We start from the raw sequence: 15,143 nt of genomic DNA, 5'->3' as shown, positions 1-15,143 counted from the left end.
ATCTATCTTTGGGAATGTTCCATGTGCACTTGAGAAGAATGTATATTCTGTTGTTTGGTGTGAAATGTTCTGTAAATATCAGTTAGATCCATCTGATCTAGAATGTCACTTTAAGGTTTCTGATTCCTATCCAGTAATGTCAGGGGGAGGGGTTAAAGTCCCCCACTATAACTGTATCGCTGTTAATCTCTCCCTTAAAGTCCATCAAGAGTTTTTTAATGTACTTGGGTGCTCCTATATTGGGTGCATATATGTTTATAAGTGTTATATTTTCCTGCTGAATCATTCCCTTTAGTATTATGAAGTGGCCTTCTTTGTTATGGCCTTTTTTAAAAAATATATATTTTATTGATTTTTTACACAGAGGAAGAGAGCTAGAAACATCGATGAGAGAGAAACATCACCAGCTGCCTCTTACACACCCCCTACCAGGGATGTGCCCGCAACCAATGTACATGCCCCTGACCGGAATCTAACCTGGGACCTTTCGGTCCGCAGACTGATGCTCTACCACTGAGCCAAACTGGTTTCAGCTGTTATGGCCTTTTTTTGAAGTCTATTTTGTTTGATATGAATATTGCTACTTCATTTTTTCCCCCTTTTCATTTCCATGTATTATACTTTTCCATTTCTTCACTCTCAGTCTATGTATATCTTTTGTTCCGAGGAATGTCTCTTATAGACGGCATATATATATATATATATATATATATATATATATATATATATATATATAGTTTTCTTATCCATTCAGTCTTTGGAGCATTTAATCCATTTATATTTAAGGTTATTATTGATAGGTATTTACTTATTGCTATCTTTCTTTATGCCTATGATCCTTTCTCTCACTTTCTTCTTCTGAAAGCAGTCCCCTTAACATTTCTTGCATTGCTGGTTTGGTGGTAATGTACTTCTTTAACCTTTTGTCTGAAAAGCTTTTTATTTCCCCCTTCAATTTTAAATGATAGCTTCGCTGAATACAGTAGTCTTGAATTTATGCTCCTGTTTTTCATTACTTTGAGTATTTCATGCCACTCCCTTCTGGCCTGAAGTGTTTCTCTTGAGAACTCATTTGACATTCTAATGGGAACTCTTTTGTAGCAAATTTTCTGTCTCTGTCTTGCTGCCTTTAAAATTATTTGTCTTTAACATTTGCCATTTTAATTATAATGTGTCCAGATGTGAGTCTCTTTGGGGTCCTCTTGATTGGGATTCTCTGTGCTTCCTGAATGTGTGTGATATTTTCCTTCACCAGATTGGAGAAGTTTCCTGTCATTATTTCTTTAAACAGGTCCTCTGTTCCTTCCCCTTCTGGTATTCCTATAATGCAGATGTTATGTTTCATGTTGTCCCAGAACTCCCATAAGCTATCTTCCTGCTTTTTAATTTTTTCTATTTGTTGCTCTAATTTGGTATTTATTTCTATCTTGTCTTCCAAATCACTTGCTGGAAGCTGATTCTAGCAGGTCATAAATACAAAAAGTTCATTAAAAGGTTGATGAACCTTAAGGCTTCAACAGGGCTGAGTCATATTACCTGCTGCTGAAATAGCTGGAAGCATTTCCCTAAACCTAAAAATCTGCATATATTATTGCTTGCTGCCAGACAGCTGAGGGCAGGTCCCCCAACCTGACCGAACCTTACCTTTGATATATTCATATCTGCTTTGCTATAGGGAAAATCTAACTAATAAAAGGGTAATATGCTAATTAGACTGGGAGACCAGACATCTTCCTACTGTCTGACTTCCTTCTAGACAAAGCCACAGTGTGGGGGCTGAGACAGAGTTGGTTAGGGGTGATCAGGACAGCAAGGGAAGGCAGTTGGGGGCCATGAGACCAGGCAGGAAGGGCAGTTGGGGGCTACCAGACTGGCCAGGGAGTGGTTAGGCAGCAATCAAGCCAGTAAGCAGTTAAGTGGTTAGCAGCTAGTGGTCCTGGCTTGCAAGAGGGATGTCTGACTGCCAGTTTAGGCCTCACCCCTGGGCCTAAATGGGCAATCCGACATCCCTCGAGGGGTCCCAGATTGAAGAGGCTGGGCTGAGGGTCCCCCTCCCATGCACAATTTTGTGCACCAAGCCTCTAGTAGGGGTGTCGAACTCAATCAGAGAAGGGGCCAAAATCTAAAATCCAGCCTAAATCGCGGGCCGAATGGTTTACTGAACAGTCATAAACTGTCATTGTGATGGAAACGCAGCAGAGTGCAGTGATGACAGCGCGGTGCGGGCCACATTGCAAGGCCTGGCGGGACGGATTTGGCCCGCGGGCCTTGTGTTTTACACATGTGCTCTAGTGTGTCATTAAAAAGCCCTGGGTTTGGAGACTCAGGAAACTCAGCTAAGCCTTCCATGGCTCCCCTGAAAAATGCCTTCCAAATTTATTTTTCATGTCTAGTCTCTTTATTATTTTACTCACAGCCCCTTCTCTAGATTCCTGAACCCTTCTAGATTAGGATAACACCCTGGCAATCACTGATTCGGTCCTTTGCTTCATTTAACCTACTTTTAATATCTTTCAGTTGTTCTTCATGTCAGATATATTATTTTTTATTTCTGTCTGTTTTTTCTTAATGACCTCTACTTCCTTTTTCATGCTCTTATAATTTGTGCTAAGTTCCTTATGCATCTTTATAATCATTGCTTTGAACTCTATGTCTGATAGGTTGCTTGCCTCCATCTCATTTAGTTCTTTTTCTGGAGATTCTTTCTTTTCTCTCATTTGTGGGTTCTTTGTCTCCCATGTTGGCTGCCTCTTTGTGTTTGTTTCTATGTATTGGGTCAATCTGCTATGACTCACACACTGCCTGTGGCTTGCCCTGGTTAACCTGTTTGGAGCTCCCAGCAATCCACAGTTTATAGCTGCCTCTGCTGAGCCTGGGTGCACTCAGGAAGGAGTAAGCAGCTCACCAGGCCAGCTTTCAACAGCACAGGGCCCAGGAGCAGGTCAGCAATAGTACCACAGCACCCCGAGATCTGCCTCTACCTGGGTCCATCTGCCACTGCTTGTTAGGCTCAGTCACTGGAAGACCCTCTGGCTGTACTCCTCAGCGGGGCTTAGCTCCACAGGGTGAAGTGAAAAGGAGAGTGGAGCTACTGCTTTCCCCAGGGTAATGCCACACAAAGGGGAGTGCTCCACCTAAGAAAGATGATGACTGCAGTATTGGAGAATGACTCAGCAGAGGGATCCTGCTGGGTGGCCTTTAAGATCTCTCTCTTAAGAGCCACAAACCGCAGACTCTCCTCATGGGATTCTAGTCTGCTCTCCTCCCTCCACTGGAGCCCAGGGTAAGTGACTGTGATAAAAAATTTTGTGCTTTGGCCTTTTAAGACAGTGCTGTGTCTCTAGCCATCTTTCTCCGGAGGACAGAACCCCATTGCTTTTCAAAGCCAAGATGTTATGTGGGTAACTCTTCCAGCTTTGGTACTCTGGACAGGAGAGCTTGTCTTGGGGTTTATTTTTGTTTTGTAGGGGTTTTTTTTTTGTTTTTTGTTTTTTGTTTGTTTTGTTTTGTTTTGTTTTAAACAATTGCTTCAGATTTTCTCTCTTTTTAAAAAAATGTTTTATTGATTTTTAGAGAGAAAGGAAAGGAGAGGGCAAGAGAGAGAGAAATACCAATGAGAGAGAAACATCAAAATTGACCAGCTGCCTCCTGCAAGCCCCCTGCTGGGGATCAAGCCCGAAACCCAGGCATATACCCTGACTGGGGATGGAACTGGTGACTTCTTGGTGCCTTGGGGTTTAGACCCCACACTTCTCAGGGGGAACCTTAGCAGATATCCTTCCGGAACCTTAGCCACAGCCTTTGGGAGCGGGGTCTGCCCTTTTCACATCTCTGCCCTTCCTACCAGTCTCAATATGGTTCCTTCATTAAGTCCTTGGTTATAAGATTTCTCTTCAAGTAGTCTTCAATTGGTTATTCAGGATGGTTGTTCTATAATTCAGGTATAATTCCAGTTTGGTTCTAGAACAAGATGAGTGTAGCTTCCACCTATCCCGTTGCCATCTTAGATCTTAGCCCATTATTCATTTGCTTTAGAAATTAATAGGATCTCCTTCTATTCCTTACAAATGCCATCTTTCCTTGAAAAATTAGTCCAAACTGTATGATATTAAAAGTTTCATACACAGAATCATCTGATCATTAATTTAAAACAATGGTGAGTAATTTGAAAAATGATTTGATAAGATTACAGCAAAAACAAAATATTTCTAATTCTACTCTATTACAAATAGTAATTATAGGATTCTGCCCACATCCCAATACTACTGGATTTTCTTTTTCTTTTGCCCTAATTTATTCCTACTTATAAAACTACCTCATTCTTTCTTTCTTTTCTTTTCTTTCTTTTTTTTTTTTTTTTTAGAACATCTTAAATTTTTAATCCTTTCTTTACAGGTTACCTAACACCACTTTTGATTAAGAAAACTGTAGAAAGTTAGTAACTGCCACAAGCAAACGCCAGGTGGTGGCCCGTGTCAATTTTCCACTGAGTCCTACTTTGCGGGGTGTCTGAATGCACTGCTCGGGGTCTCTGCTCACATTTGCTGGAATCAATCGTGGCAGATTCTAGTCCACAGGTCACTTTTCCCCACATTTCTTTGTAAACTCTTCCACATTCCTACAGAATTTCTTACGGTCCTTAGAGTATTCTTCAGCTCGGTCAGCCCGAAGCGGGTGCTCAGGCTGGGGGTCATTCACCGGTGCTATGAGAGACTGGATTACTTGGTCGGTTTTCGTTGCTGGCTTCCAGTTTTCAGCACTGATTACTGGCAGACAGACTTGTCCCTTTTCATCGATGTTGGGGTGATAGATCTTGGTTTTAAATGTGATCTTAGGTGGTTTGAATGGGTATTCTGCTGGAAAGTTGATTTCGATTCTGAAGGCTCCCTTGTCATATAGAGGGTTGTCAGGAACAATAAGCCCTTGCCAAGTCAATAAATTAGCTTCATCAACCTGGATGTTACGGAAGTTTTTCATTCCACATTTGCGGATTTCTTCAAGCTCCTTCATCAGCCTCCTGCTGGCCACCATCTTGGATCTGGTGTTGCTGCCTTCCCCTAAAACTACCTCATTCTTTTAAAAAGCTGCACCATTTCCCACAGTATGAAGTCTCATAACCTTTCACATGTTGAGGGACATTTAAGTTACCTACTTTTATTTGTTTTTTTATATTATAAACAATACAATAAACAGTAAGGAGGGGATGGAATGAGGTGGAAGATGAAGTGATAACAGAAACCTGGAGAGGGTTAGGGTTAGAGAAAAAAGTACAACATAATTGTAAAAATAATTCCTAATATATCAGTTATAACAAATGTAGACAATAAAAAATTTCCTAAAAAGAAAAGAACTTTCTGAGCACTTACTATGTGCTAGGTTTTCAGGGTACAGAAATAAACAAGACAAAGTCTTCTAGAGCTACATTCTTGGGGGAATGTAAGAATACTGATAACTATTTCTGGGAATAAAGAACATGATTCAGTGAAAAAAGGAGAAATATCTTACACCTCTCCCTCTCTATTTTTTAAAATATAATTTTCAATTGATTTCAGAGAGGACAGTAGAGGGAGAGAGATGTAGAAACATCAATGATGAAAGAGAATCATTGGTTGGCTACCTCCTGCACATCTCCTACTGGGTATTGAGCCTGCAACCTGAGCATGTACCCTGACCAGCAATCGAATCATGACCTCCTGATTCATGGGTTGATGCTTAACCACTGAGCCATATCAGCTTGGCCCTCCTTCTTTAAAAGTAAGTTAATCTTCATTAGTACCTCCATAAGCAAATAATGTTAAACAATATTCCATAGCTAAAAAAATGTATAAATAGTGTAACTTATATAAATTAATTCTTTCAATAAATACTTACTATAAAGTCTTATTTTGTGCGAAGAAATGTAGAGTAGGAGCTATTAAAATGAATTTAACAATTTCTGACAATACTATATGTTGAATTAAATAACAATTTCATTAACCATTCATTTAAATAGTTACTAAGTGCCTACTATGCTGTAGGCTCAGTTCTAACTGTGGGGGAGGGTGGGATGGGAAATTGATGAACAAAGCATATTAAAATCCTTAACCTCCTGGTGCTTATATCTGGCAGGATTTAATACTCTGGTCAAGTAGTACAGTGTTCAAAAATGTCTTAAATCAGAGTAGCATGTTTCATTCCTACTCTGAAAATTTTATTCAAAAAATTACCTTCTGAAAATTATTAGATTTTAAAATTTATTCTTAGAAGTGTAAAAGTTTATTAATTAAAAAAGAAAAAGAAAAACAACAACAACAAAAAAGGAGATTGAAAAACCTGATGAACAATAATAGCGGTTCATTGTAGTAGAGTTGGCGATATGGGAGAGGAGTGGACTGACTGTTCTTGGGGGAAAGGGAGGGAGGAAGAGACTGAACATAAACTGTGCACCTATGGATGAGGATGGGGGGTGGGGAGGGGGTGGAGGGTGGGGTGGGAACCTGGTAGAAGGGGGAAGAAAGGAGGAACCTTTGTAATAATATGAACAATAAAGATTGATATAAAAATAAAAAATAAATAAATAAATAAAATTACCTTCTGTGTTCTGGGTCCTCATGACTGTGCTCAGGACTGTGATAGAGAAGGATGGTACCACTATTTTAAGTTGGAATCAAGTCAATAGTGTTGAACAGATTGCACTTGCAGTTCCACAGCTTTCCCTGTGGCATTCAGAGTCAGGCTGGCAAGGCCACTGAAAACTCTGCCTGAGAAAGATATAAATCTCTGAAGGGACTTAAATGATAGCTCAGAACTTGTAACTTTTAAGACTCCCTAGTTTAAGGATAATAAATACTTTGATACCCATAATACAGCACTCTAATTTTAGAACCTCTACAATAAATAATAATAGCATTTAAAAACTTACTATGGCCTAATCCTGAGTAAGCACTTCACATAGATTGTAACTTCATCTGCAGAACACTGTGCAAAGCAGGCACTATCATTTACTCCTTTATAGATTAGGAATCAGTCACATAACCTGCCCACATAACCATAAATTAGTAGCAAAACCCAGATTTAAACCTCGAAACTATGACTCCAAAAATGGGCTCTTAATCAACATCACTCAAGTTCCTTACAACAAGACAGAAGAAAAGAGAGTCTTAATACTGCATTGCTGCTATAGATGAAAACATTTAGGTAATGTTATAACCCCTATTCTAACTATAGTCTAGTAGACAATTTCCACTGTAATTTACTATAATTAAGTCCTTCATGATCTTATACTAGTATTTCCTTGCATCCTCTCCCCAGAAATAACACTATATTTGGCATTAGAATTCCTTAGTTAAAAATCTGAACATACCACTAACTTGCTTATCATGATGTGTTCTGTTTAACTTTGATGATAGTCACTCTAATTTCTCCCAATTCTAACCAACCTATTTTCCAAACTGGTGTCACTTATAAACATAGCAAATGTACTCCCTACTTTCTCTCTCTTTTTAAAAATATATTTTTATTGATTTCTAAGAAGAAAGCAGAGTGAGAGAGAAACATCAACAATGAAAGAGAATCATTGATTGGCTGCCTTCTGCGCACACACACACACACACACACACACACACACACACCACTGGGGACAGAGCCACAACCCTGCAACCCGGGCATGTGCCTGAGCAGGAATCAAACAGTGAACTCCTGGTTCACTGGTGGGCGCGCGGCGCCTGAGCCACACTGGCCTACTTTCTCAATTCCCAAGTCAGTGGTGAAAGCAGGCCTCCCAAGGCCCTCATGTAGAGTGACCTTGAGACTGCTCTCACTCCTAACAGCTCTGGAGTAGTGGGCATTATAATGACGACTGAAGGTGACTAACAAAGGCGCCAATGCGCAGCCCGGACATCTGCCTAAAGGCACCCATGTGTGCTCCTAAGGTGGATGTGTGTCACTGTGTGCATTTGACTTCAAATGTAAAAATAAATAAATAAATAAAAAATGGTGGTGTGGAAATCACAAGTTACAAGACATCACGGACTGTGTGACAAAGGAGTCAAAAGCAATGTGTGTTTTCTGTGAGGGACAGCCACTGTGTACTTTCTGTTAGGGACAGCCGGGGACAGAGGGACGGAGAGCCCCAGGGTCACTGCAGAAGGCTCCCTTGTCAGGCCAAGGCCAGGCTCCCTGCGTTGCCCGGTGCCCGTGTGGATGCCACTCCCGCCCCGTGCTGCCCAGAGTGGCCATTGTGATGGACTTAACCTTGCCCACGCAGCGATTCCCAGACCCTGGCATAGCTGTCCCACAGCGCTGTCTGCTGTTGCTGGGGCTGGCCAGGTTGGTCTGATGAGCTGCTGGTTTGGTGGCTTTTGCTCTGGCTTTGGCCATTCCTTGGGGCAAGTGGGTGGCAATGTGGCTTTTTTCACTGGGCACATCTCTAACTTCACAAAAGATGTGCCCATGAAGGGACCCAAAAGCAGGAAGTGTCACCTGATTCTACGAGAATGGAGGTTGGAGCCACTAAGACACCTTAAGGTCAGAGAATGAAAGACTTAAATTCTTTGTAGTGACCGAGAACAGAAGTAGGAAAGATCAGAGCTTCAAATGAAGCAGCAAACTGCTGCTTACTGACATCAGCTCCAACAGGAAGACAGTGGGAGATGGCGCTAAAGAGCAAGTTGCCGGAGCTGCACCTGGCCACTCAGGCAGGGACTCTGTTGGCCTTGTCCCTAGTCCATCACCCCCGCATCACCTTCACTGGGTTACACAGCAGCCATCAGAGTCAGCCTGCAACGGAGATGACATGAATTTGGTTGACCACATTTCATCACAACAGGAAATAAACAGACTGTTGAATAAAGTTCTAAGACTTGAGGCTGAAGTGAGCCTTTGGAGACGTTTTGCTCAGGCTTCCACATTAAAAATGGCTTTGATCACAATGAAATCCACAAATTGCAAAATACCATCAAGAAACTTAGAAGTGAAACAAGGAAATGGGTGGCCATCAACTTGTAAGGCAGTATTGCAGAGTGCTTATCAATAGAAACTGGCAGAAGTAACTCATAGGCATGAAGATAAAATAAATGAATATGAAGAAAGAAGTAAAGAAAAGGAAAAGCTGTTATAGCAGGGTGGCTTGGGAATTCAGAGTCACTGATGGCTCTAACATTTGTGATATGCAAAAAAAAAAAAAATCTTTTAAGTTCTACAAACTGAAAAAGAAGAGTTTATCAAGATCAAAGAACTTGAGGTTACAATGAAAATGTCAATAAAAAAAGTATCTTCTGGCCTTGGCCTGGTGGCTCAGTTGGTTGGAGTATCATCCGGTGCATCAAAAGGTTGTGGGTTCGATTCTCAATCAGGCACATTCCTCGGTTGCTGGTTCTGTCCCCAATCAGGGCACATATGGAAGGCAAACAGTCGATGTTTCTCTCTCACATCAATGTTTCTCCTTTTCCCTCTTTCTAAAATCAATAAAAAATGTCCTCAGGTGAGGATTTAAAAAAAAATTATTTTCTGCAAAAAATAAGAGAGATGTTTCTAGAAGAGAACAAGACCAGATAAATAAGAAAAGGAAAGAAACAATTGAAGAAAGTGAATTGAAATCTTATATTAAGAAGCAAAGTGATATGTGACAGAAAGTCAGCAGTGCTGTCTGATGCTGAAAATGAAATGAGATCAGGAGCTTAAACAGGTGACAATCTCATTGACAACAGCCTGACACTTAAAGGAGGAGTTCAAGTTTTAGAAAACTAAAATTCATGATAAGTCCAGAAAAGGAAAATCTTCAACTACCACTTTTAAAACTGAATGAGTGTGAAGGAATTTAAAAGTACAGCTACAAGAGACATGAATTCAGATTCATTAAGATGTGACTTGAAGGCCAAAGATAAAAAACTCAGCCAGGTAATAGCTGATTTAGGAGAGCTGGCCCAACAGAAACAAGAAGCTGCAAAGCACACAGTTTTCATGAAAGATCAGCTGTCAAAACACCAAAACGAAGGTGAGAGAGCATTATCAGAAAAGTAAATCAAGCTCTGGATGATGAAAAAAAAAAAAAAAAGCTCATCAACTTGAAGGTGATAAAGTGAACATCACTGAAAAGTGAGGCCTGCAGAAAGAACAGTTAATTCAAAGTGACTTGGCTGTTAGTGGTTTGTATATAACCAAGGAGAGGCTTGAGGATAAAATAGAAGATTTAGTAATCAGCTAAATCAGTCATCAAAATACAATTTAAACATCCAGAAGAACTTTAAGTAACATATGAAACAAAACGAAAAGGAGCTTTCTAGAGTCCAAAATTTGAAGAAGAGATTAGCACAGATTCAGCTCGGCATACAGCAGCTTTGCAATGCTAAGGCTGCTCCATCAGGAAAATTTGAGCTATTTCACCACAGCTCTCCACAGGACCAATTACTTCAGAACCCATAGACTCTCTTAAGACAATTAAATCTGATTAACTCACCCTAGCCGGTTTGGCTCAGTGAACTGAAAGGTCCTGGGTTTGATTCTGGTCAAGGGCACATGCCCAGGTCGCGGGCTCAATCCCCAGTAGGGGGCATGCAGGAGTCAGCTGATCAATGATTCTCTCTCATTATTGATCTCTCTCTCTCTCTCTCTCTCTCTCTCTCTCTCTCTCTCTCTCTCTCTCTCTCTCTCTCTCTTCCCCTCTCTGAAATACATAAAAAATACATTAAAAAATAAATCTAATGAACTCTGTGAGTTTTCCAAGTTGCTCCAAGAAGAGGTACAAGAACTGAGAAAATCAACACAGGAAAAAAGAAAGAATGAGAACACTTGAGAAAAATAATCAGAGATTGTCTGATTCAATTGCTGCCACCTCTAAACTAGAAATAAAATAACATGAATAAACTTATTTAGAAATTAAGCAGCTAAAGGAGAAATAAGATGTTTTACAAAACTTAAAAATTCTTAAAGCAAAAAGTGATGACTTTTCTTTAAATGAAAATTTCACTAATGAAGTGAGCAAAAATAAACTTTTGAGGCAGGAGTACCCAACCTGAGGAGATACTTATTGAATTTTGAAGTGCACAAGTAGAAACTTAAACAGGAAAATGAAAAAATAGTAGAAACATCTAGGGAAAATAAAACAGAAAAGCAAACACTACCAGAGGCAAATATGCAACTTTCTCTACTGAAGAAAGAGAACGAATTGGAATATGCTGCAATGAAGAAGGCTCTTGCTGTAGAGCAACTATTGAAAGAAAAAGAATAGGGCAAGATATGGGAATTAAATCAATAACCTCTAAATGCAGTTACATTAATGCAGGAGAAGATAGCTATGTCGCAACAGGAGAGAAATGAAGTCATGTTGGCACTGAAACAATTGGAAAACAGAAACAATTGGAAAACTGTTCCTTAGAGGAGGTTCAACATTTACATGACAAAGAATTACTCTTAAACCAGGAGCTGGTGAGATGGCTTAACCATGAAGATCCTCCTTTGCCAGAGGTTGGCCTGCAGAAAAAAGATAGAGTGGCCAAACTAAGAAGGGAAGCCACCTCTAATGCAATGGAAAGGCAAGCCATCGAGCCAGTCATTGTAGAAACCCCTGAATTTTGTAGCCAAGGAGAGAGATGAAAGTGCACCACAGCTTTCTGTCTCTCAGGAACAAAAAAAGCAGTCTGCTCAAGCACTAGCTAACCTGGAGTTGGTACTAGCTGAGTGGATGGAGAAGACAGAGGTCTAGCAGGAAAACTGGTGGTGTTACAGGGACACCTGCAGCAAGCAAATGCTGGCTTAGCTCTGAAGGAAGAACAAACAGAAGAATTTAAACATAATGAGGTCCAACAGGGTATACAAAAGAAATTGATGACTTACTAAGTAGCACGGAAGGAAATGTCGACAGAGAACCTATGAGAAACCTCTTTATGGGATACTTTTAAACACCAAACCGTGAGTGTCATGAAGCGTTACAATAAATGGAAAGTACTTTAGGTCCAAAAGTGAAGAAACGGAGCAGCTCTTCAATGAAGATCAAGATGGTGTTACCAGATGGACAAGCGATAGCTGGATCAAAGTGTTCTTATACTTCTGAGACCATGCATAAGGGTTCTTTTTCAGAATTTTATGTTAAAAATCCAGGAGCAGAATCTCATTCAGCTTCCCACCCACCAAGCCTTCTGCTTTGTAACCCTGTTCCACAGCTGTGTCTCTTATTAACCTACTCAGACCTGGTACTGATGGGTCTGGGCATCTTTTTTTATTTATTTTTTTAAAATATATTTTTATTAATTTTTTACAGAGAGGAAGAGAGAGGGATAGAGAGTTAGAAACATCGATGAGAGAGAAACATCCATCAGCTGCTTCCTGCACACCTCCCACTTGAGATGTGCCCGCAGCAAAATGCCCTTGACCTGAATTGAACCGGGGACCCTTCAGTCCACAGATCAATGCTCTATCCACTGAGCCAAACCAGTTAGGGCTGGGCATCTTCTTTTAAATGCTATTATTAATGATTTGCTCACATTTGCCACAGTCACCTGACCAGAGAGCTTGTTTCACTGAGACTTTCCCGAGCAAATAGATGATTCTCAAGCCAAAGAGAGCACTTGAAAGCAGTGAACTTTTGGAAAAGTCACATATTTGTTTGCAGTTTTACTTTATTTAATAAAAATATTATTAATACTTTAAAAAGGAGTTTTATAGTTTCTTTTCTTTTTCCTTCAACTTAAACACCAAATGGACTAACACTTTCTAGAAGGAAAAGGAAAAATAACTAAAATTAATTTTGTTGACTCTATGCAAATTGTTTCCCATATATTCTTAGTTAACTTTCATATCTGTCTCATTAGAGTGATGTTTCCCAATTTTATAGATGAAGAAACTGGGATTCAGATATGTTGACAAACTCTACCAGAGATTAAAAAAAATCAGGAAGTTCAGACAGAATTCTGACTCAAGTTGGTATTCTTCCCACCAGCTTGTGCTGTTTCAGAAGTGCCTCTCTAGAGGGTGGGGGCAGTACCAGTCAAGAAAACAGAAGATTGGCTTCACCTTTCAAGGATGAAAGAGGAGTAAAACAGCTTCCTATGAGCTCTTTGGCCGCCTCCTTTCGTCATGGAAAGTCTGGAAAGGGACTTCCAGGACACTCCTCTGCTAGCACAGCGGCACCCTACCTCACCAAGTCAGATCTGCTGAACCTGGATTTGGAGTACGGGCTCATGGGACACCCTTTGGGAGTGTCCACTGTGGTCTGCTTTATACAGCTCATAGTTTGCTACAAACAGCTTGTTGTTCCTAATTAAACCTGTATCATCATGCCTGAGCTTTTAGGAAAAGAGGATTTCTTTTTATGGTTCTCCCCTCTTCATCTCCATGAACCTTGTTAACCTATTGGGCCTCGATTCCCAGACTCTGGACTATCGTCTAGAAATGTGTGGATCCTGGCAAAATGTCCAACAAGTGCCTGGTGAGAGGACTGCTGGCGCTCATGAAGGTGTGCTGTGATTCTATTTAGTGGAGCTCTAGGGCACGCAAATGCAGGCTCTTTGATGCTTTCCTGCTAAAATAGAAGGGAATACAGATCTCTCAATTAAATGATATTGGCTAAGAGTAATTTTTAAAGAAACAGTTGCTCAAAATGATTACTTCCTCCCTTAGGGACAGGGGCTATTTAAAACCATCTTACTTTGGCCCTAGCCAGTTTGACTCAGTGGACAGAGCATCAGCCTAGGGACTGAAGGGTCCCGGGTTTGATTTTGGTCAAAGGCACATGCCCAGGTTGCAGGCTTGATTCCCAATAGCGGTGTGCAGGAGGCAGCTGATCAACAATTCCCTCTCATCATTCATGTTTCTATCTCTCTCTCCCTCTCCTTCCTCTCTGAAATCAATAAAAATCAATAAATAATTAAAACCACCTTAGTTTGAAATTGGTAATAAAAAAGAAGAATGGGCCGAAACCAGTTTGGCTCAGTAGACTGAAAGGTCCCGGGTTCGATTCCGGTCAAGGACATGTACCTTGGTTGCGGGCATATCCCCAGTAGGGGGTGTGCAAGAGGCAGCTGATCGATGACTCTCTCTCATCGATGTTTCTAATTCTCTATCCTTCTCTCTTCCTCTCTGTAAAAAATCAATAAAATATATTTTTTTTAAAAAGAAGAAGAATGGGTTTAAAGATTTTAAATTTAATTTTTATTAATTAAGAAAGAAATATGTGCTTGTTGAATAAAATCTGAAAAACACAAGTAAATCAAAGAAGAAAAAAGTAATCATGGTTCTACCACCTGGACACAATCACTATCAGACTTTGGGCCAATTTTCTTCCACTTAACAATTTTATTGTATGTGGTAAGAACACTTACCTGACTGTAACTTGATACTTGTTGAACAACAATCCCCCATTTCTGGGACTCTACATCAGGGTGGGGAACCTTTTTTCTGGCAAAGGCCATTTGGATATTTATAAAAATCATTCATGGGCCATACAATATTATCAGCTTAAAAATTAGCCTGCTGTATTTGGTCAAACATTTAATTAACTCTCCCCTAATGCTTTGGCAGGGCCAGACCAAATGATCCCGTGAGCCTTATACGGTCCCCACCCCTGCTCAACATGCTTAGACAGACTACTCTAGTAACAAACACTAGAAATGACCCCAGAGAGTCCTAGTCTTCCCACCGTTTGTTTTAAATGGTGAGAATGGAAACACCAATTTAGGAGGACTCAACTACTGTTTATGAGCCATAACTTGAGCAGGTCACAATCTATACCAACACTATCCAACAGAAATTTCTGTGACAATGGAAATGTTCCATTACTTCACTCTTCCAATATGGTAGCCACTAACCTCTTGTGGCTATGGAACACTTAATAGGCTGAGACTTGAGAAATTTAATTTACTTTTAACTGATTTAAAATCTATATAGCAAGTAGTTAGTATATTAGACAATGAAGGTCTATACAGAGGATTTATAAGAGTCCCCTGATGGTCTCAAGGTGTATGGTGAACAGGGATTGACAGTTGCCACATCTGTCATTTCAAGTTATGACAGTATTCAGACTATTTCTCAACAATGAGAAAGGCCACTCCAAGAAAAAGTATAGAGATGAGTTCACAGTCTTTGAAGAGGAAATCAGTCATTAGCTACCTTTTGACACCCTAGCAATTAACCAGTCCTGGGAGAAGAGCAGGTAAGTCCAGAGAGGTCCA

General features: G+C 40.3%; 1 protein-coding gene across 1 annotated transcript; it reads right to left on the bottom strand.

Moving 5' to 3' along the window:
* Nucleotides 1–4,363: 4,363 nt before the first annotated feature.
* Nucleotides 4,364–5,055, bottom strand: LOC118732163 (ubiquitin-conjugating enzyme E2 L3-like). The gene has a single exon (XM_036461254.2). It carries the CDS (start codon nucleotides 5,029–5,031, stop codon nucleotides 4,579–4,581), a length of 453 nt encoding a protein of 150 aa, XP_036317147.1. The 5' UTR covers nucleotides 5,032–5,055; the 3' UTR covers nucleotides 4,364–4,578.
* Nucleotides 5,056–15,143: the final 10,088 nt, after the last annotated feature.

The sequence above is a fragment of the Pipistrellus kuhlii genome, unplaced genomic scaffold (genome assembly GCF_014108245.1).
Source record: "Pipistrellus kuhlii isolate mPipKuh1 unplaced genomic scaffold, mPipKuh1.p scaffold_m20_p_35, whole genome shotgun sequence".
In the NCBI taxonomy this organism is placed as follows: domain Eukaryota; kingdom Metazoa; phylum Chordata; class Mammalia; order Chiroptera; family Vespertilionidae; genus Pipistrellus; species Pipistrellus kuhlii.
This window is presented reverse-complemented; position numbering and strand designations above follow the sequence as displayed.

What these genes read in the sequence shown, in the direction of transcription:
- LOC118732163 (XM_036461254.2), bottom strand. Translation starts at nt 5,031, where the DNA reads ATGGTGGCCAGCAGGAGGCTGATGAAGGAGCTTGAAGAAATCCGCAAA.